The sequence below is a fragment of the Parasteatoda tepidariorum genome, chromosome X1 (assembly GCF_043381705.1).
Source record: "Parasteatoda tepidariorum isolate YZ-2023 chromosome X1, CAS_Ptep_4.0, whole genome shotgun sequence".
Taxonomy (NCBI): Eukaryota; Metazoa; Arthropoda; class Arachnida; order Araneae; family Theridiidae; genus Parasteatoda; species Parasteatoda tepidariorum.
In genome coordinates this window covers 11902353-11926863 of record NC_092214.1, presented here as the reverse complement: position 1 = coordinate 11926863, position 24511 = coordinate 11902353, and the positions used below count along the sequence as shown (strand labels likewise).

The 24511-nt window shown below is 29.0% G+C and overlaps 1 protein-coding gene across 4 annotated transcripts in view; it reads right to left on the bottom strand.

The window, feature by feature from the left end:
- Nucleotides 1–24511, bottom strand: part of LOC107451508 (uncharacterized) — a 161314-nt gene that overhangs the window by 88464 nt on the left and 48339 nt on the right. Inside the window, exons 1-3 of one of the 4 annotated variants that reach the window (XM_016067632.4) lie at nt 21971–22109; nt 6326–6596; nt 4251–6233 (exon numbers count right to left, since the gene is read on the bottom strand). In XM_016067632.4, coding sequence (XP_015923118.2) covers nt 4251–6224 — 1974 coding nt within the window. In that variant the 5' untranslated portion in view covers nt 6225–6233; nt 6326–6596; nt 21971–22109. Of the gene's footprint in view, nt 1–4250; nt 6234–6325; nt 6597–21480; nt 21921–21970; nt 22110–24511 lie in introns of those variants that run through there. The other 3 variants (XM_016067633.4, XM_016067630.4, XM_016067629.3) reach the window with 3 other exon arrangements.

The following is a 24511-nucleotide window of genomic DNA, read 5'->3' as shown; positions in this document are numbered from 1 at the left end:
TTTTTTATATTATCTTAAATTATATTAGGGCTCCACAATTTCGTGACCAATGGCATGATTGAAGTTATGTGGTCAGCATTGCGCACAAGTTACCTTTATTTCCCAGACAAGCTGGTACCCATTGGTTTTAAGCTAGGAAGGCTTCAAGCTGCCGCAGGGATTTGAAACCCAGTTTTTCAAAATGACAGCCATGTGCCTTAACCATTGAACAATAGCAGCTCTAAGTCACAGGCAGGTAGACCATTTGTGTTTTAGAAACACAGGGTGTTCAGCGGCTTTAAACAATAGGTGTAGGGAACAAAAATTATAAAAGGGACTCTTTTTAAAAAAACAGGGACCAATTTTTTAAAAGCTGTTTTTTTTTTTTTTTTTTGTACCTATTTTGTGAAAATTTAGACATAATTTGTGAAAATTAAAAATTATTTTAAAAAATAAACACAAAAATGTGGTAAAGTAAGAAAATATTCTCAAAAATTATCACAACAAATAAAAATCATTTATGACTGGTAAATATCTGTATATTTTTCCCCATATAAAAAAGATAATTTTGCTATTGTAAAATTGTAGGCTTAAAATTGCATCTAAATTTAAAAATCCATAAGAATTATTCTCCATAGATCAATTTCAACTTGAATTTAATAAAAACATGCATTACTAGCACTAAAAGTTATTATCATTATGAGAATTTTCGACTAGGTCACACAGAAAAAAAGTTTCACAGAGATAAAAATGTTTTTTTTAAAAATAAAGGTCTGTTAGAATAAATTTACAATAGTGTTTAAGATAATGTTTGAGTGTTTAGAATAATGTTCAAATTTTAACTTCCTGTAAAGTTTATAGAGGGAGACCCTTGTTGCTTCATTTTTTAAAAACTCAGAGGGAAAAAAGCGCTCTTTGATATGGAGCGAGCGATCGGTTAGGTTTACCACATTGTGCTATCTGACAAAACACGTGCGACCTTTTTGTAAAAGACAGCTAGCAAAAAAGGTTCTCTTTTCCTTAGAGAGCAACGAGAATGGGGTTTGCACGAGAACTTGCTATAGTAAAAGTATTTTGTGAAACTACCATTTTTTCTAAAGTTGAATTTGTGAAGGTACCACTAAACAGTAGTAAATATACACTGGACTGACCCCTGGCCTGCAACCTTTAATGCTCTCCGAGGATGATATTCCTTAGAAGTAGTAAAATAAAAATTTAATTATAAACAGAAATATCTGTTTTATTTGGTACAGAATTCAAAAACATTGTATAATTATCACAGACTTGTATAAATATTAATCTATTTATATAAAGTGGTGGTCAAAATCATTTTAAATTAAATTTAAAAATCCAAGAAAGAATTAGAAAGCATAAAATTTACTATCAATTTAAATGTAAAAATGAAATTTTACACAAAAGGCATAAAACTTGGCAGCTATTTAACAGTAATATTCAATACTCACTATATAGATACACCTAATAAAAATAATGTATAAACACTGACTTGAAACAACTAGAGATCTGCGAAAACTTGATAATTTATGCCCAAAACCATGTTTTTGTATAAGTTATTCAAGTTTTCACAAAAATAAACATAAAAATTTAATTACATTACTAAACAAATAATACCTCCACACTTTTTTTAAAAAAAGGGCAATTATAGAAATACTTGTTATTGAACCACCGATAGATGGCGGAGTTTATCATTAGATTGTAACCGTAACTGCAAAGAAAGATTTTGTAAAAAGCAAGAACCGCCTGGGAACCGCCACATTGTAATGTAGTAGTAGCATTGTCAACCATTGTACCGTGTTCATCATGTTAAAGATTTAAATATATTTTTGTTACTTACCCCTTGGTAATTATTGAGTAGTTTTCCTGTGCCATCAAGAAAACGAGAAAAAGGTTATATTCACTAATAATAGTAATAAATCTTCGGTGTATTTACCCTATTAGAATTGCTTTAAGTTGAAAAGCAAAAGCAATAAACAGTGAATTACCTGCTTTAGTTTTGAGTTGATTGTTTAAAAAATTTGTTCTTTTAAAAAAATTTTTCTAATTTAAGACTAGATCAAGTTCATTGAATTCTGCAACTAATTCACTTTTCACTTTTAATCTTATTTTTTCATCTTAAATCTCTTTCTTTCATTTCATCAGTTTGCATCAAATTTTCCATGCAGTTCTTGTAGCTTTGGTAAGCATTAGATGCTAACAAAATGAATTCCTTCATAATAGGAACTGAATTTCATTGTCAAATTTTTTCATATCAAGATATCAAAATTTTCATAAGCCTTTTTTTGTGATAGCAGTTTTTCGGATGTGAAAACAATGTCAGAGGAAGAAAATCTTTATTCAATTGCAGTCCTGTCATTTAAAAAGGCTAACATTGGCCTTCATTACTTGACTAACAGTAAATTTAACTTCATTAGTTGTACTTTTGACAAAATAAATTCTGGCCAATATTGGTCAATAGAACTATCTTCAAGTTTTCGAATTTCCTCAAATTTCTAAACTCTTAACACATCTAAAAGGCAGTAAATGCCCATGGTTAAGGGTAAATCCATGCAATGAATTAAACTTTGTGAAAGCTGACTTAAAATTGCCTATATCCAAACATCGAAGACCGGTTAAAATAATTCCTTGTATTTTTAACTATGTGTATCCCAAGGTTGGCAAGTTTCTGCCGAGGTGGTTAAAACCACTGGTAGAAACCGGCTAAAAGTGGCATAGCAGAAATTCAGAAAATGACATAAAAGTAAGTACTGAGATTGACATACAATAGATAATTCATAGAAAAAAACAATTAAATGCTAAACAACGTACAATTTATTTACAAAATTATCACCATTCAAAATCAAATATTACATTGTCTGCACTCTGCATTAATCTTTAACAAAAGACAAGTTTTGATGCAGTTTCTAAACCTAAAAAATTTCTCAATTTGCTATGCACGAAAGAGAAATTTGAGCAGATTCTCTCAAGTCCAGCAGAACTATCAGGCATTGCCATCAAGGAACAAGCAAGATTTGTGAAACTTTCATCTATTGCATATTTTTTAAAACTGGACCGCCATGTAGCAGCTGGGATAGTTGTCAAAACTTGACTGGAAAAATAAGTTTCAGGAAATGGGGCCGATTTGTTTACTTTGTTTTGTGGGGCCGATTTGTTATAAATATTTGATATATTGCACTCTTTATATTTAATATCAACAAAATAATATATATTTACAAACAATGAATTAAAAAGTTTGTTACAGTTATATGGAGTTACATTTTGCAGTTTACTTAAACAAAATGTTATTAAGCAATTACTAGAACTAATATAGACGTTTGTTTAGTTTTAGCCAGTTTTTACCGGTTATAACCAGTTTCTGCCACTGGCATGGCAAAAACCAGTTTCTGCCGCAAAAAGCCAACCCTGGTGTATCCTGCCACATAAAACTCTTGAGAAATCCCACAAAATTGTTTTTGATCTTTTTTCCTCTATTTCGGATATTTTATTACTCAGCTCCAAGCTGCACTTTATATCCATTTAATGGTAATAATTCCTATTCTTCCTCATCAATCAAACTACCTTCAGGAATTACATACATCTTACATTTAAAATTTACTTCATCAAACAATTTATGTACCATTAGTACATCATTTTGAAATAGTTTTAAATAATTTGAAGAAAAAAAAATTTATACTACCTACTATAAAAATTAATGTCATTGATGTCAGATTTTATCATGCAATGCTTTGATACCTGCTTATTTTCAAGCAGAATGGATTTAGCATGAAAATGAAACAATTTTAGGAAGTATGTACTTAATAACTACTACCCATTGTTAAAGAATTTTATAAAATAATTTTAAATAGAAGTATATTAACTTTAATAAAATATAAAAGACCAGCTATTTAAAAAAAAAAAAAAAAAGACTGATCTTTTTACATAAAAAATAGGCCTGCTTGGCCTTTTTCAGATAAAGCCAAGATTTTTACAGCACTGAATCCTAGAGTAACTCCTACTGATACAGCTGATATTTACAGACATTTTTATTTTATTAAATAAGCTTTCCTCAAAAATCATGAAGAATTGAAAATTTTGCTATCAGAAAAATAAAACCACAAAGTTATATCACATCAAAATTGGTTCAAAACTTAGAGATATTTATACCAAAAATAAATATTTTTCCAGAGTTTGTATTAACCCTAAAAAAGTCATGCCAGGTGAACAAATAAAATATTTCAATACAATAACAAAAATTTAAAAAGTTATAAAATGCTTACCATAGAATCTGTCTTTTTCTCAAAAACATTTGGAAGTTGATTCCATGATATGATTTCATCTTTTACCATAGGAAACATTTTTTTCTGATCACTTGCTTGTTTAAAAAAAGGATGACTAGGAGGCAAATCAAAATTTTGACCTTTAAGTATCATTAAATTGGGAACTGATTTGCTATAATTGTTCAATAAACCACTATCTGAGGGCTTCTCTTGAACATATGGGTTATTGGGTGTTTTATTGTTAGAAGGTAAAGATAATTTAGGTACTCTAAGCTTAGCAAGAGATTCAGATTTTGTTGATTCAGCTAAAGACATTCTTTGATAAAATGAAAGAACAGCTTGTTTTTGAAAGGCTTTTAATTCTGGATCAGAAGCCCGTTGTCTCCTTTCAGGAATTGTAGGTTTCCGTGAGCTCTCATCTATACTTTTAGATTTTGGTGGCTTATATTTAGTAAATGATCCACTATGAACATTTCCTGATGAATATTTTTCTAAATTTTTGTAATTTAACAGGTTTGCAGCTTTACCAGCATCTAATAATCCAGAATCATTCAAACATCGAGACTCTGTTGAGGAATTATGACTGGTTTTAGAATCTTGTCTAGCAGGACGTTTACAAGTTTTGTTTTCTATGTCATTATTATTGTGCACAGCATTTAAAGTTAGAGAAGCGTGACTTCGAAACATTGCATCATCAGTCGTAGAGTTCTTAGGGTTTTCAAGATTCTTGTTAACAGAATCAATGGGCCTGCAAGATTTTGCATAGTAGAGAACACTCTCAGAGCCGTGTCTTTCAGGTTGTTGAACTCTAGCACTATGAGCAACTATTTCACGATGACCATGTCTAGCTACAACTTGAGCACGAGTTGGACCCTCCAATAACAAACTATCACAGGAAGATTGTGGTGACAGACGGCCACTCTCAGGCATAGTAGAGTGACCACTGTCAAATAGAGAGCTGCGATTGGACAACTGGGTACTTAAGGTACTCAAATCACTATAAGAGCCTTGCCATTTATTAATACCTCTTCCATGACTACTACTTTCCATACTACCCATCCACGTACCGTTCTCACTGGATAGCTCAGAATCATTTCCTTGTTGTAGAAGAGGTGGTGGTGGTGCTGCTGCTGCTTGGTGAATTTGAACTGGGGGTGGCGGAGGCCAAACATTTTCCATTCTTAACCTGTCTAAAAATGGTGTATTAGATTGAGGATTATTCCAAGAGACATCATGCTCAAACAAGCTTTCATGTCTATGTTGAATTCCACTACTTTTGGAAATATGGGCAGAATTTGATGAGCCATCTCGCTCTGGAGGGGACGGTGGAGCGCAGTCTTTGCCTTCATAACATTTAGGAATGCAGGGTGTGTGAAAAGCTTCAAAGTCAAACTGTTTCCCATTACAGTCTTTGATGGAACTATGACAAGAAATTTGAGAACTATCTCTTAAATGCGTCCAATCGCTGGATTTTTTGGAGTTGGCAGGATTATCAGAAGCTCGTTCTAGAACAGGTTGAAGTTGATTAGTTGATATTTTATATTGGTGGTCTTTTTTGGGTCTAGAGTAAACAATCTTTTCCTTGGGATAATCAGTTTGTCCAATCCAGGAATGTGATCGATGGGAAACTGAAGATAATTCTGATACCACAGGCCAGGAGGGAAATTTTTCATGAGCAGCAATGCAAGCAGAACTTATTTCTTTTTTGATAGGCTGATTTCTTTTTTGATTAGAAGTATCACATTCTTGCTTCTCACTTGAACTTGTATCGTCATTTATTTTTGATGTGTAATCATCATGTGTAACACTAATTTCCTTTGGTGTTTCAACACTTTTTGAAGCTTGTGCCTGGGTGTTGGTATCATCTCGACGAGAACTAAAACTTTTGAGTTGAATTACTGGAGAAAAATCTAAGCCACTAGCAGAAGCGAGAGTATCATAAACTGATCCTTTTTTAAAATGCCTGGTCACCATAATATTTTTCTAGAAGTGTATAAAAAAATCATAAATATTAATTCCAAAATATTAAAATTAGAAGTGTTCTATTAAACATTATATAACAGAAAATAAAATACCCCAGATTCTTGCACTGAGGACTGTAACGAACTACTAGATGAGTTTGAATTACTTCTACAACACTCTTTCTTTAACACTGGAGTAGACTTTGCTACAGAAGGATTGATATTCAAATCAGTCGAAGGTCTTGGCAGAGAATCATTTTCATGACGAGAATGATGTGACACTTCTCTTTGACTGTAACTATGACGAAGTTGACTTTTAGTTCTTTGAGATGACACTTCCTGATGACTGAAGCTGAGAGGTCTTTTTTGAGCATTCCAATCTAATCTGAAACAAGCTTAATTAATTATTTTCTATTCAATTAACAACTTTTATAGTGACCAATTATACATGAATTAAAATTTTTAAAAATGGATCAGATAAAGCTTATTCGTTACAAATGAGTCAGGATTCAATAAAAGCCCTACAGTCTATGGAATGGGTGGGAAAGGATAAGGCAATAATAAAGGTTTCTAGAGACTGAGTCAACAGTTTCAAAATTTGCATCAGCTAATGATCACAATTAACCCATAAGTAGTCACAATTACCTCTAATCTTTATTTTTTAAGAATTCGAAAGGTAATTACTTTTCCTACATTCTTAAAAAAACAAAAAAGAGCTCTAAACCAATAAAAGATTAAACTTTATTTTTTTAAAGAGATGAAGAAAATATGAATTAAAGTAAGCCAAAAGCATACATGGTAATATACTTTTACTTTCGTTACAAGTAGGGAAAGTAAAGTTAAAAATACATATGTTTACTTGTTTTTTCATTATTTTTTTGGGGGAAAAGTACAAGCATTTGTAACGAAAATGTTATAAGAAATCAATAAATTTTTTTTTTAATTTAAAAATGTTTAGATGTTTTTCTTCAGACAAATCTATTTTCTCTTCCAACATCCTAGGCTAAAAGTCAAGGTCACCAAACATCTTCATCTCCTCACTAGCCTTTCATTAAAAGCAACTGTGTAACCAAGATGGGGGGTGTATGTACAAGCCCTTCACTGGTCGGAAAAGACTGCTATTTCCTGGAGAAACCGAAATCCAAGAATGCAAAAGTCACCAGGGTGTCCCCCAGCCCAATATCCAGCTGCTCTCAGACTTATCTTTGGATATGCTTGTTTATCTTCCATTTAATCAGTTGTGAAAATCTCTTTGAAAAAACGTTTGTCAAATCTGTAGAATAGATTTCATCCCTATTCTAAATTAGAGAGAAAGAAGAAAAAAAACATTCCTCCACAGAAGATGTTACCTACGGTGAGTAATCCCTGTAATAAATACTAAAAAAAAGCATTGCCGTTGTGACGTCATTGACTGAAAACAGAAGCTCGGAGCGGTGCAAGTCTCTTCAAAGGAGTGACCTAGTCCTTCTATTCTCTCTTTAGCCCAGCTATGGTGTGGCATCAACGGAGGGATCAAAAAGGAGCACTTATCCTCCCTCCTTTAAAATCTAATAAAAATTATATTTTGTAATTTTTAAATGTTACTTTTTATTTTATTTTAATAGTTATTTTTTTATAATAATTTTTGAAATTTATTTCATAACATAAAAATGATTTTTTTTAACTTAATGCCATAAAAAACTTATAGATTTGAGTTTTGTAAATATAACAGTAAAAATTTTTTTTTTTACTTTTCAATAGTGTATACTAAATTTGGGGTATAATAATTTTTATTTATTTATTTTTACTATTAAGTTAAAATATCAAATAACTGAACTTCATATTAAAAACCTTTGGTTAGTAGAATTAAACATATTATTGAAATTGTATTTGAAAATTTAGGATAATACACAAATTAAAGTATTTATTATAATAAAAATATTACATGATTTTTTAAATATTTTGATTAATGTTTTTCTATTTCAAATCTTCCCCTGAAAAAATCCCTGTGGATATCCTTGGTTACTAATACAACACGAATGTTGGGAATTTAATCATTAATTTGGGTTAAAAATTGTATCCATCAAGCAATTATCCTTATGAGAAATCATTTTAAAATTTGGACATTGATAAATCAAAAATTAATATTACAATTAAATATTGTCGTTGCTCACTTTAGTGTTATTGAAACTAAATACTTAACTATGAAAACAACAACTAATTTCAAAACTTTAAAAGTTTCAATCTAAGCATTCAAATCTTTGTAAAAAAAATATATAATGAAGAGGTTTAGTGTCTATTACATGGCATTGGTCCTACGAATAGTGCTGAGTTGCAAACTATTGCTTTTCTTTTTAGGAAGTTCAGAAGAAAACACATCAAACTTTCATATTGGTTACCCTTATGTTAAGACACAGAAATGTTCTTCAAAGTCTCTTTATCTTAATATTGTGTATTCAAAATTTGATTTCTCAAGAACTATTTGATCGATTAAGTTTGAATTTTGTCATTTAAAATTGGATACTTTAAAATTATGTAAGAATTTTTTATACTTAGAAATCAAATTTTTTTCAGCCATTATTTAATCAAATTTTTTTTTTATTAACATTGGCATTATATTTCCCAGACTACTGTTAACCCATATTTTGAATATCACAAATCCAAATCCGCAGAGAAAAAAAAAATTATATTCAGAGAAAGTCATTTTTATGTCCGATTTCTTTACTTAAAATATAATGTCTGCACTAATTAACTAGCATTTTTAAGGTTAAGTCATGGAACCATTGAGTCCTAATAATCAAAAAAAGAAAATCTAATCACTCGATCAAAAGTTATCCGAAAAGTTCACTTTTTTAATTTGCGCATAATACAGATTTTTAAAAAGAGTAAAAAGAAGCATCTTTAATAGCAATTTGCAAAATTTTAATCACTAGTTCAATTCTTTTCAAATTGCTCTTTGCAATAAATTTAAACAATAGCGTTAAACTCCTTAATATTTTTAAAAATTTAGGAAAGGAATTTTTTTCCTTTCTTAATGCAAGGAGAGTGTTATATAAATATTGAAATTTATGTTTTTTTTTTCTGATGCTACTGATGTTTTTTAATGATTAACAATTACTTTAATGAGCAATTTCCTTAATCAGTCGTAATTGTTTTTGTACTGAGCTCTTTAATTTATAATATTAAGCAAATTTTATTTGATTTGATCAGAATACATTTAGTCAGAACTTTCTTAAAGTTTTATTATTTTGCTGTTAGCAAAAAATCTTTACTTTTTCAAATGACAACAATTTTAGTCTAATTTCTAATAAAGAGTGATATTTATTTCTAAATTGAGTGATTGTCCTTTTTTTAAAAAAAAAAACTCAGAGCAACGTTTTTTTAACCTATTATCTTAGAAAAACTTTTTATTAAAATTTGAATTATTATAGTTATTTGCAAATTTTTGATTATATTAATATAATCTTTATATAGCCAAAATGATTACATTCTTTACATGATGCCTTTATTTTGATTAGTAAAAAATACAAAATATAATACTTTTTACCCCTTAACAGTGACATATATTTCAGAAAAATTGAACATTTTTTTTACTCTTTAATTTTGCTCTTTATATTATTATAAAAGTTAGAAAATTGTTTTTTACAGCAATAATAAAATTTTAAATGCAATAACTACTGTATTTATAATTTTTACGTACACATAAAAAAGTAGTGGATTACTCACATATCTTATTCAATAAGAGCAAATTAAACAAAAATTTTTAAGCTAAATATATTACTAGCATAATATAATATAAAAAAACAGCAATATGATTTTCAATACATAAATTTTACAAATATTTTACAGTATGGTATATCCCAAAAACCCCACCCACATTTCCCTCCCTCGATCGAAGTCGTAATCTGTGAAAAACTAGGACCACCTATTAGGAAAATAGTGAACAAGTATCCTAAAGTAGAAACGAACTCAGTTCGGGCTTCACAAAATAGAAACGTTAATTTTTCTCTTGCCCGAAGTCAGTATGAGCATTACAAAAAATGCACATATTAGTTGCCTGAACTGAATTTGGGCGACACTGCCAATGGGTTAAAGGGCATGGACTAGAGATTTGCCAGAGGCATTGTTTTTCTTAGATATCCCTTTGGAGGGAGGGGGGCAAACTGTTGAAAGTCTTATGAATTCAGATCGGTGAGGGTTTCACTTTTCTTTTGTTAGATGCACACGTTTTTTTCCCCTTAAAAAGTAGTGATGCTTAAACAACCAAAATTTTTGGCAACTTTATGTGTTTTTCTAAATAATTTCAATAATTTATTTGATGATACTAAACCAAACATTTCTTTCACAAAATTTAAATTTTATGCCATTTAAAATTTGTTTCATTTAATTAAAATATAGTATAAATTTGAAACCAAATTCTAGAGTTTTATTACTTCTTTGATTTTAAATAAGAACAATATTTTATTATTTTTCGAATTTTACCATTTAAACACTTAGTTCATCATATGAATAAATTTAAAAATAATACTTTAGTGCTCAATTTTTAATTGTAAGTGAACTCAATATGAAATATCTTTATAACAAATTAAAATGACATTTTTAAAATTCTAAAAATATTTTCTTTTAACTTATAATTCATAATTTAGTGGGTTACCAGTGCATATGAATACATTTTTTTAAACTAAGTTCTTAAAGAATTATAATATCTTTTAATAAAAATAAAACTTCACAGAAATTATAATATCTTTTAATAAAAATAAAACTTCTTGGTAGTTTTAAAATGAATAAAACTTCTTTTGACAAATAAACATTGAATTTTGATTTTTGGATATTTTTGACGTTCACTACTTCAATGAAGTTTGTAACTTTTTCACGCATTTTAAAGTTTTATACATTCTAATTAAAATTCAATACATTTTAAATTAAAATTACATATTTTAAAGAAAATTAAGGTTACTATGAATTTTTGATTACCTTGAAATGTATTTTAAAATCATTACTTATTTTGCTTTGCAAACTTGTACTTTTTACATGTTACTTTTCAGAATCAAAACTTTTTACTATTTAGTCGTTACTTGGCCTAAAGTACTTCAACTCTTTACTTTTTAAAAGTAAGGTTCCCATGTATGGTCAAAAGTAGTCGTAATTATAAATTATAAATTAGAATCTGAAGATGTGCATTGCTTAGAAAAATTCATTAAAATTTGCATAAAATCTTCAGAATTTCTTATTACAATTCTGTAAAGTACTTTTCCAAACAGGTATTATCTTCCTTAAAAGATATCTTGCTAATTCTTTATCTGGTTTTATTTAAATACAAATTATTAAATTATTCTAAAAATCTTAACTTTCCGCAACTTTCAAAAATTGAGTCTTTATGAAACTTGTTACTTTCTCTCCTTTTCACTTACTTTCTCATCTTCAAAAAATAACGACAAAGTGTTAATCAGGATTCCCACTCAATTTCAGAAAAAAAAAATTCCCTGACTTACCAGGTATATCGGGTAAATTTCAATAAAAATTCATACCATATTTTATCAATACCATGCAGTTTTTCATCAGAAAACTTCAAATTTTCTTTTTTTTCATTTGTAATAACAAATATTAGATTTTGTGAGTAAAAACATATAATAGAATGAGAATGGAAACCTGGAAAAGTTTCACTAAAAAATGTAATTTTATAAAATAATCGTAATAGATATTAAAATTATTTATGTTGAATCTCAATAACTGATTACTGTTATTGACAATTCTAAGACTGGTAATTTTCCAGGTATGATATATAAGAATTTTCCAGGTTTTCTTGAAGAAAAAAAAAATTGGAACTTTCAGTGCTTTTTAGAGTCAAAATAAAATTCAATGAGAATTCCAGGTTTTTCCTGACCCGCGGGAGCCCTGGTTAATGGTCTTTCCATAGATGAAAATATTTCCCACCATTATACCTACCAACCACAGAGATACAGATCCCTTACAACAAAATAGCCACCTCATTTTACACTGTGAGACATATGCCTGAAATGCCTCAGCAAGCAGACAACCAAAACCACCGGATAGGCCAAGAAATAAGATTGATGTGGGAATCTCTAAAGATAATCCCTGTGGCAGAATTTTTTTGGGCTTTCTGCGACAAACCTCTCTAGCACTAATATCTTTCTACAAGATACTTTTAATAATAACTAATATATATGTTATTAATTAAATTTAAAGTAACAGAAACATTGTATTCACAAAGAAAAGCCTATTTGGGTATAATAAAATTGCATGTATTTTTTTAAAATAAGTATGTAATATTTTACTTGAATTCTAATCATCTCGGGCAATATTTTTACATTTTGTAAGAGGAAAACACACTAATTATTTCGTTTTTTGCATTTCGTAAACCATCACATAAAAAAATAATTAAAAATCGTAAAATCCGTGAAAGCAAAGAAAACTAAAATTAAAAAATCACGTTAAAATTAATCATCTACGCTAAAATTAATCCCTTCTTCCCCTCTGGAAGGGAAAAAAAATTTCTGCAGAAAAAAAATTTTTTGCTTCAATATTCTTTATTTTTCATTTTTCTCAAATTAGAATCGAAAAATTATGAACATTTCTTTCCCCTCCGATGCGTGAAAAAGGCATCTTTTAAATATAATTTTAAAGAAAAAAAATTTACAAAATTTTTGCAGAAAGAAAACCAAAATTTTTTACTTTCTAAAGAGAAATTCTTTCTGCAAGAACTCTGTAACGTTCTGCGACAAGGTCGCCGTATCCCTGCGATTCTGCCACAGGGAAGATAATTTACACAAAGGGAAAATTGTAAAGAACATTTCAACAAAAAGTATTTTGATTTTTCTTCTTAGTTGCCTTTAATTGTTATTTAAATGCTGTGTTTTAGTAAACTAAAATGTCTGACTTCTAAAAATTTGAGGTAGAAAATATTATTTCATAATATTAATCTGAAAAGTCCTTACAGTACTAGTCATAGTAAATAAAATGCACTATAAAATAGTTACTGCAATAAAAAAATATATCATAATTTCAAATAATAAAAATAAATACAAATAAAAATAAATGAGTAATTATGATGTACAAATAGTAATTAAGAAATTGTTGTAGATATAAACCAATTTAAAATGACTTAACGTGAATGAGTTACTTTTTTTAAAAAAATCAAAATTGCATACATGAGAAAGAAATGATGAGAAAAATTTTTGAAACGATGTGTTTAGTTTTTGTCTCTTTAATAATAAATCAACACGTAAAGGTAATTCAGTATTGAGATTAATAACGATTTTTAAACACATTTATTTCATTATAAAGTTAAACATTTTATTTATTTGTTTGCCAAATACCAAAAAATTTGGGTTCTATGAGTTGCATCAATAAAGTTTTCAAATCTATATGTACAAAAGAATAAATAATTTAGCTCTTTTTCCTTCATCTACATTCAGCAACCAGAGGACCTATGGATAAGTTACTCATCCTTTTGGCAAAACATTACTAGTATATTTTCAAACGGTCATTGATGTTTGAGAAAAAACCTGTCATGATATATATAACTTTCAACTATTTCTACCCTATTGTTAGAATTGTATTATATATATATTTTTTTTATTTACAGTAAAAAAAATGATACTTTTTTAATACAGTAGACTCCAGATTATTAGTGAAATTGAGTACCGGGCAACCATATATTTTATTTTTTTATTTTATAACTGGGGTGGAACAGTCAACCTAATTTTGAGTTTACAACTATTAATGTTCAACTCCGTAGCCTTGTAGTTTTGTACCTAATCCAGAAGGTTGAGGGAACTCCTAGATCAAGTTTTAAGAGAAATTTGCCTCTGTGGAGGGCTTTATGATGGAACTAGCCTGCATTTGCGTTACATGGAGATTAAAATCACAAAAACCTCCCACGGTTTGCCTGATGAAATCAAAGGGGGGTTAGCATAGAAAGTTTTATTTATGCTTTTTTTCTTCAAAATATTTTCTTTCCATCACATTTAAGGATATTGCACCTTACAGTTGAAAGTATAATGCAGACCTGAAAAGGCAGATTTCGGGTTTTTCAGAAATAGGCAGAACAATTTGGAATTTCAACGCATGACGAGTCATAAGAAGATGTACATGAAAAGGAAATAAATACATCCCCTTATAAATGTGAAAAATAGCAGTCTAGCTGATAAATGGTTGTGCTAGAGGATTTAAACATGACTCAAAAGAAAAGAATAGGTACCTAATATCTAAAATATTTTTAATTTTCAACATTGCAAATGATGCTATGCACCAAATGCAAATGAAAAAATGCTATGCACCCTGTTCATAATAATTTTTTGCTTTTAGTGTGGGCGAACAAATTCATTTTTATAAAAATTTAGATATTTTTTCTGCATAATCTAAAAGTTATGTATAGCGGACAAAAAAATTAAACGGACCACCTTTAGTAACTTTTAACCTAATGATCAGGTCTTCATGATCTGGGACTAACTTTTAACGGCTTGAGGGGGTGACCTCAAATATGTTAATTAATTAATGCAATGCGATATTTTAAGTTACAAATTTCAATACAAAAACTGACTTTCTCTGACTGAACATACCTTCTTTTGATGGAATCAAATTTCTGACTCTCAAAATATAGCTGCAGTCTGGAAAATATGGTCCCAACAGTTTGGTCAGGAGAGTGGTCTAAAGAATCGATCTCTCAATGTTAATTTTACTATCTGCATAATTCTCTATATCTAGAGAACTTTTTAAGCAAATTTTAAAAAAATTTGCACACAATTATAAAATTAGTTTATCCAAACAAAATTTCATGCAAAAAATAAATTTTATTAAATATTTATTCCTTTCATTAAAAAGTCAATTAAATTTTAATTTTAAAATTTCATTTTAATTGTAAAGGTACATAAGTTTTTACACCAGTTAAAAGAATGCAATTTTACATGGTAAAATACAAAATTTGAGCGAAATCTGTCAAATAGTTCCTGAGAAATATAACTTTTTAAAAAATCGCAATTTTAAATCGTACTATTTTCCCCCAGGAACTATTCAACCGATTTTGCTCGAATATCGTACTTGCCATGTAAAATTACATTCTTTAAAATAAAAAAAATATTTGCTTCAGTGGATTTGTTATTAATTACAACTGCTTTTTAACAGCTATTTCTGATTTCTCTATAAGAGTCCATGTATTGCATCTTAAAACTAATTAGCTCAAAAATCCTTGAAAATCATATTTGGAATAAAGGTCATGAAAATTTTGACTGGTGACTGGTAGACAATCAATAAAATACCCTAATTTAAAGGCATATACGTTCAATATTTATTTTTATCATTCTACTCTGCTATTATTACATTTTTGAGTTTCATTTTATTTCTAAATCATGAGTTTAAAACTAAAACTTTGAGTTCTATCATATTACCTCATTACGCTACAGTTTAGAATGGACATATTTAAATCTGCATCTAAATTTATTAATCATTTCCAGGGGTCTGTCCATACATTTTGCAAAAGGTCCTGTTTTTGTAAAATTGTGAAAAAACTACTCTTAATTTGTGAATATAAAATAAGCGCTAAGTCACATTCTTTCAACCAGGGACCTGCTTCTGTGAATTTGCGCAAATAGGGTCCTGTTATTGCAAAAATTGCTAAAAATCTTTTCAAGAAGTTTTTAAATTGTAAATAGGTAGAAGATTCTGCTCAACAATTGCTGCTACTCAATTAGCGATGCAACATACAAATATTAAGTATTTAGCCTATACTGCTCAGAGAATATTAATTTCGGACGAATAATGGAATCAAAATCACTCACATTTTTTATAATTTCTATTGACATATTTTAAGTAACACAACTTAGTTATGTATCACTTTTAATGTGTTACGCATTAAGTAAACTTAAACAATTCTTAAATTTATAATATTTTATTTAAAAAATTGTCAGTAATTAATGTTTATTACATAATAATCTATTAATTAATTTTATGAATAATTAATTGATTATGAATCATATAAATTGATCAATTATTTATTTACAAAAAAATTATCATTTAATATTATTAAGAATGCACACAATGTTTGTAAAAGTAGAAATATTTTCTTAGAATACTACATTTGGAATTTAAACTTAGAGAAACTTGGAAAACTTAGTTCGTTTCGAACAGTCTTTCTTTTTTTTTCACCAAAACAATAATGAATATAAACAAATCTGTGAAGGGTCGGATTGAAAGATAAATTATTTTATGAAGGGTCCGTTTTTATGAAAAGATATCTTGTGAAGGGTCAGATTAAAAGATAAATTATTTTTTGAAGGGTCCGTTTCTATGAAAATATATTTTGTGAAGTGTCCGTTAACGGACCCATTCTTCTAAACACACCCCTGATTTTACAACTATAATTTTTTGGTGCAATTTATTATAATGTATTATTATAAATTACAATTAAAAACATTCCGTTAAATTATTACAAACTTAACAATCAGCTTCATGCGGTGTCCTTCTTGAAACTAGAAACCTAAATTCATTACTAATAACTTTAGAGCCAGTAACAGGTAACAGCAGAATGAGTGACAGTGGCAATGTCTTCTTCACAATTACAAGTGGAAAGATCTATTATGATCATACAGTAATTAAGCATAAAATAAATAACCTTTTCTACTGGGACCTAAGATAGAACTAGAAGTGCAGTTTATTTAGATTTAAAAAAATTTGTTAAATGTGGCATAAAAGTAAAAAGAGAAACAAATTGAACTATAAACCTACTGAATTTTTCAGGGATGAGATTGGCCAAAAGGCAAAAAAGCTGAATTTTCATGGGAGTAAAGTGATTTATAGCAAAAATATCAGTAACATATTCTCATCCAGTTTCGCTGATGTTGAAATGCCTACATATAGCAATAATCGTCGATAGAATAACTGCCACATTTATAGGAACTAATTCCAAAAAAAATTTACTTTTTACAAGAATCGCGATCTTGGATTTTAAAATCGCGTGAATATAAATCACGATATAGAAATCACGTGAATGAAACTCGATATTGGATTTCAAAAATGTGAAAATAGAAATCATGATGCGTAATTTTCAGATCGCGTAGATACGAATTACGATGCATAATTTCTAAATGGCGTGAATACGAATCCAAAGGATAATTTTTAAATCACATGTAAGTACGAAAATAGATGTTGAATATTACAACCGCAAAAATTAATCACGACTTTGGATAAACTCGCCGTGAATACGAATCGTTACATAGAATTTTAAAAATGCCTGAATACAAATCGCGATATTGGATTTTAAAATCTCGTAAATAAGAAACGCAATGAACGATATTGAAATCGCGTGAATAAGAATCGCAGTGAACAACTTTTAAATCAGGTAAATACGAAAATCGAAGTTTGATATTAAAATACGAGCTATCTAGCGGAAGGGGGAAAATTAAGAAAATCTTATTTTCTGCTCGTAAAAGCTAAAATAAGTAGATATGTAGAAGGGTTAGCAGCTATGTAGTTTGAATTTTCAAAATAGCTTTCGATATATTATATCTATATATCAAATCGGAAATAAATATAATTATTTTATTTCAACGACTTAGTTTTCAGAAAAGGCGAAACATTTATTTAAAAAACTGAAACTTTTAGAAAATCGGAGTTTTTGATAATAAGGCTGAAATTCAAGAGACAGAAGTGAAAAAGGCGGAAATCCGTTACAAAGCGGAAAAATCTCATCCCTGATTTTTAGGGCCCCTGGGCCCTAAAAAGTCACAAATTCATGAATACTGGTTTATAGATCAATTTTTTCTCTTTTACTGGTTTACAGTTATTCCTGGGCACCTAGTTCTTCCATCCCTAGGCACCGCCTAATAATAAAAAAATAAAATCTTTTCATTTAAATTCATTGAAAAAAGTTAGGATTGAATTTTATTTTGCTTAAATTTAACCTAATTAAAAATTTGCATGGCTAAATTCATTACCATACAATTTATCAAATATTTAATTATAAAATAAACAGGGGGCGTAGCCAAATCTTTTCACAAAAAATAAGCACCTTTTAAGTCCTTTTTAAGCACTCAAAAAAAAAAATTTTTTAAGCAATATATACAATAACAAAATGCAAAATAATTTTCAAAGACTTCACATGATCATGATAAAATAACTAGTTTTTGACAAAAAAGCTTTTCTTGATTATATCAGCCATTAAAAAATGATCGATCGATTTCAGAGGGGAAAATGAAGCTTGAAATTGAGAATATCGTGTAAAATGCAGCAGAGTTGCACATAAGAGTGCAATAATCTGACCAATGCCAGCTCACTATACGCACTAGCGGACTCGCAAGTATTTCATCAAACCTGTAAAATGATCGGCGCTTTCATAAACTATGGACAGATGGCACGCTGAAATAGACTGTGGTTGAAGCGCTATGCACCATGATAAATAGAAGTTATAAAAATTAAACATTTTTATGTGCATTTTCAAGAATTAAGGAGTGGTAAGGATAGGATGTCAAATGACAAAAAGAGACTGTGATGAGTGAACGGTGGTAATTTTGGTAGCCACTTTATTTTAATTGGTTGCCATATGGCAACCGCTAATCTTGAATTTTAATTTACAGAATAAACTTTTATACAGTAAAACCTCTAGGAAAGACTATCTTCATGTAGCGACCTCATCTATTTACAACCACTTTCAGGAGGCGCGGAATTTTCTCCATAGAATGTGTTGAAGAAAACATTTAGGCGAGACCATTAAAACCTCTTCCAGTGACCAAAAGCAAGCAACAGCACCAAATGCCAGAATATGTTCAAAATATTTGTGTGGGGTTCTTATATAGAGAGCTATTTTTGACAATCTCTCATAAAGGTCTAAAACCACACATTGCAATCAAATTGTACTAAAGACGATGACATCAGTGAATTATTTTAATAGTCGAAAGTTGAATTAGAAAAATAAGTTTTTTTAGAAAAAACTAAGCATCTTAAACAAACCACTTTTCATTTTTTAAAGCTAACTAATTTGTATGATATTAAATTAAATGAAAACCTAAATGAAAAACATAATTGTTCATTTATTTAGAATATTTATACTATTCATAAATTTCCATTATATCCATTGGTAAATTTGTTTTTATTCATAATTATATCCGTAAGCCCTATGGCAGAATTTTTTTGGGCTTTCTGCGACAAAATTCTCTAGCACTAATATCTTTCTGCAAGATACTTTTATAATAACAAAGATGTATGTTACTAATTTAAGGTAACAAAATTGCTGTGTTTACAAAAACAATCATCCTTTTTTTTAATTGAATATATAATATTTCTTTGATTGTAATATTATGGGCGATATTCTCGCATTTGGTTGGGAGGGAGGACGCATTAATCATTTCCTTTATTACATTTTGCAAATCATCATCACATTAAGAAAATAATTAAATATCATAAAATCTGTTGCAGTCATTACTGAAAAACAGATAAGACGACGAAATCAAGCAAATCCGACTCTTCAGAAAGGGGTTACTCAAATGCATGTTTCGTTTCAAGAATTTATTGTTGTAATATCGTATAAAAAATATCGGGTTTTAAAAACTGCCAAAAAAATTGATAGAATCATTGCCTTAAAAAGAGAATGATCAAATGCGCAATTCGAATTTCCCATGAAATATATCGGGATATCTAAAAGCCATGTGAAAATCAATATCAATAACTGCTAAAAATACAATCAAAATGGATTTACAGTATAGGTATAAATTAAGAGCTTCAAAAAGTTATTATTTTAATGAGAGATTCAAATTTTACATGTAAATTTCTGCTGCAAAAACAGACCAAAATTTTTTACTTTCCAAAAGATAAATCTTTTGGCAAGAACTCTAAAGTTCTGTGACAACGTCCTCATGTCACTGCAATTCTGCCACGGGGTCAGTAAGGATCATTTTTATTGACTCTTAATTTTATTTATAGATCCTGTTTGCATGATGCCACTACAGGTGGCATTTCCGCCCCAAGAAAATAACAGTGACTAAAATTAAAATATTTTGCTAAAAATCAGGTACCTTCAATAATATTTTGAAGTCAATGGAGATAACCCCTAAGAACGACCAGTTTACTGTGTAACAGAGAGTGGTCGCTCCCAACAGGTTTCACAGTAAAAAAGATTAACATGTCTACTAAAATAAGAAACATTTGAAATTTAAAATTATGTAAAATTGTTGTACACTGGTATGGCTTTAGAATAACTTTGAAAATGTCTGCCTACACCAAATTTTAGGCTACATTTTTTAGGTTATGAGTAAAATTTTGATACATCACACATAATCAAGTAGGTCAAAAAGAGAAATTCAAAATTGAATATAAGCACTTACATTCAGCAAAGTATTAAATATGTATATAAATATTAATCTAAAGAAGATTTTTTAAACCATTATTTATAAGTACTTAAACTATTAACGCTAAACATATATTCCTATCATTTGAGGAATAAGAGAAGTATTTTTGCTATCAGTGGATATTTTATCGCCAATTTTTGTGTTTTTTTAAAATTTCTTCAACAAATACGGAGAAATTTGAGAATATATGGGTAAACAGGAGATAGTCGTAAAATACAGGAGTCTTCATTAAAAAACAGGAGACTTGGCAGGTATGATGTTTTGTTAGTTATTAAATGGCTTGATTATAATGTATTGCTATTTATTTTACATAGAAAAATTAATAGAATTAATAAATTAAGATGCATCAATAAACCAAAAAGAAATAATGAAAAACAATTAAAAGCAATTAAAAATGGTATAATTTCATCGAAATAGAATGTTTTCAAAATATTATATGAGAGATTAAATTTAAGTTTAATGGTTATAAAAAGAGCTCAAAATTAGTTTTGGTATCAAACTGATTTGAAACCATACTTGAAAATGAATGTTTGCCACCATGAACTTGTGAAATTATTGTTTAATAAAAAATTTTATACAACAATAAAAATACAGTCTTCCAAATAGTTTAAAAAAACTTGTTAGGACACCTTTACCAAAATTTATTTATAAATGTAGGATTTATACAAAAAAAAATTTAATTATCTAAATAAGAATAGAAAATCACTCATAATTTAAACAAACAGCAAAACAAATAGTTCATTATTAAGCCCTTATAACAAACAACATGTGATAATATCTGCATTAACACAAATAGATTATTTAATATTTGTTATTGTTTATAACCTTGTAAATCCTGTATACTTAATAGTCACACAACTTTCTTCGTTAAAAATAAAACATTTAACAAACAAAAGAATATTAGAAGCAACATAATTTGAAAATATAACATACTCATTCAAAACACAAAGTAAATCGAGCATTTAAACACGTAATTATGATGGTATGCATGCAATCTTAAGTAATGCAAGATCGTGAATCACTCGACAAGTTTAAGTGCCATGTTAAACAACAAGTGGATTCTTTCGATAAATAGGGGCGAGCTTAATATTTCAAGGAATAGCATAAGTCGTCGCCCACATTTTCTAAAACTTGATGTTTTCGATAGAAATGATCATACATTTTACTATCAATAAGCTGAGGAAAAATGAATCGATAAAAAAAAATAATAAATAAATAAGGAAACAACTATATATTATCACTTGTTTCATTTCAACTAAAAATAAGCAACAGAAAAGATCGCTATACAAGGTATTTAAAAAAATAATTAAAAAAAATCTTCACAACGATTCGATACAAATGCATGACAGTCACAAATATAGAAATATATTCTTATTTTATATAAATAAAATACGATACATTTTGACAGCAATATGTAACTTACATGTGTTACGTTACACCACATTCCACGCAATTAAAAAAAGATCGAAAACATTGATCGTCTATAAATTCCTACATAAAATATAACGATATTTTTTTCACGAAATACTTAAAGCAGAACTGTGAGCAACAAACTTCTAGCCAATAGGAAGCGAGGGATTATTCTACTTTCGAAGGTAGGTGAAGAAACCAATAAAAACAAAACACGACTGCCCAAACTAATGGAATCAGTGATGACCGCAAGGGAATTCTCTCGTCTCTGATATTTATTAAAATCAGTTAAATATGAACTTTTGATATCGGAAGAAATATTTTATAAGCTAATTAATATATTGTTCAAAAAAGATTTGTAGATTATTTAATAATATGAATTATTATTTTGCTTCACCGCGGGAGGTGATTTTCTGATATAGTGTTTTAAAAAATAGGACTGGAATTTCTTATTGCTCGATAACCGAAGATTTTGGCACCCCTTTCCGAACAAGGGACACACTCAATTCCAACTTTATTGTCTGAATAGAATCAGATTGATGCATGTAATAAATGAAACGTTATGACCAAAATATCTTGTGAATAAGTTTTTTACTACTATATATCTGTTTAATAAATAATAGGATAATTTTTCTTCGAAGTTGATTTACAGCTAAGAATAATATTTCAAACCATTTTTAAAAGGTTAAAAATTTAATAATAAACTTGGAATACGCATTCCCTTTTCATTATTTCCCAGTTACGGAGATAATAATCGATTCCAATAAATCGCTTACGTAAATTAAGCCATGAATTGAAACATAGTAAATTCTTTTCACTTATAATTTTCTTAGATAAGACAGTAAGAGAGGAGTTGGGGGAACACCTCCATTGTAAATGGCAATTTTTAATATTTTTATCTCATTATCTGTATACTTACTTACTACTCATTGAAAAAAAAAAAATTCTGCTTATTTTACTGTGTTTATTAGGTAAAAAAATTTAAAAATTCACTTTTAAGAAAGTAATTTTACCACATGACGTAACCAAAGGATCCATCTCTATCATTATTTACAAGGTAAGCTGGTTCCTTTTTACTAAGGTTGTAATTTAGCGAAATATTCCTTTTTTTATTTTCCTTTTATTATTATTTTATTCCATTTTTAATTGTAGGTTATGTTCTACATTTGAATTTTAACGCTTTGTTGTGAAAATGATTTATTTGAAATGGAGTTTTTAATCAATTCAAAAAACACGTTCCTCTGATTTAAATACTCTTACCAGGGCCGGATTTAAGCTTGGTGCGGCCCTAAGCTACTGAAAATGATGGGGCCCTTATAAGTATAATTCCATTTCTATACACCTAAAGTAAACTGTCGCTATTTTTTTATTGTTGTGTACTAACATTATACTATTAAAAAATGTGATAATATTACTTTATTGTTAAATATATTAATTGTGATGAGACTATTATGTAGAACCTTTCTTTTATTGCACATATTTTTTGAACGAGGGGAAAAAGTTACAAAAGAAACACATTTTAAGCACAGAGTAAAAATTTGGCGTGCTGGGCCACTATATATTTAACAGAGTTTTTTTTTTTAGATTCATTTTGAATATATTTTATTTGCAATTTTTAATGATTTTTTCGCGAATTTTTTTCTCAATTGTTTTTTCTTTACGTTACAAAATCTATAAGACTTAGAAACATGAAATTTTGAATGTGCGTAAAAAATATGTAAAGAGTTAGAAAGAAAACAAGAAAATACAATTTGATTATTAGTTTTATTTTTTTTTATAACCGCCATTGAACAGCCGACTCAATTTTGGGTTTACGCCCTATCAACCAGGCTATCGCGGCCAAATTTATTAGTTTATTTTATAACAGTCCTTGCACAGCCGACCGATTTCGAGTTTACGGATACTAATATTCAACTACGTAGCCTTGTAATTTTGAATCCAATCCAGAAGACAAGGGAACTCATGGATCAAGTATTGGGAGAAATTTGCCTTCATGGAGGACTTTGGATGGAACTAACCCGCATTTGCGTAACATGGAGAGGAAGACCACGAGAATCTCACACGGTTGGCCTGACAGCAAAGGGACTCTAACCCATGATCCGTCTACCACTGAGGATATTTCACGTCAGCACTGTGGTGGGTGCAAGCCCGATGCGGATTCGTATCGACCAGCCATTGCTGGGATTCGAACCCGATTCACTTCATTGGAAGGCGAACGCTCTATCCTATGAGTCATCGCTCAACACTAATATGTATCGACTGTAAATATAAATATTTGTCTTACTGAATACCACTACTTTAGACCTAGTTGTGTAAAAAAAGTTTTAATACGCTCTTCCTTAGTTTTACACCACTCTTATGTAATGCGGTTAACAACCATTTTTGGTGTTAAGATACACTGAATTTTTTTACAGTGAATACTTTCATACCGATACATGATCAAGGTATTTATATATTTCTTGGTAAAGTTAGGAATCATTAAAAAAATTGTTTAAAGAAAAGGAGTTTTTTTTAACTTTTTTTTTTATAAATTCTGTGGAGTATTTTTTTTTTT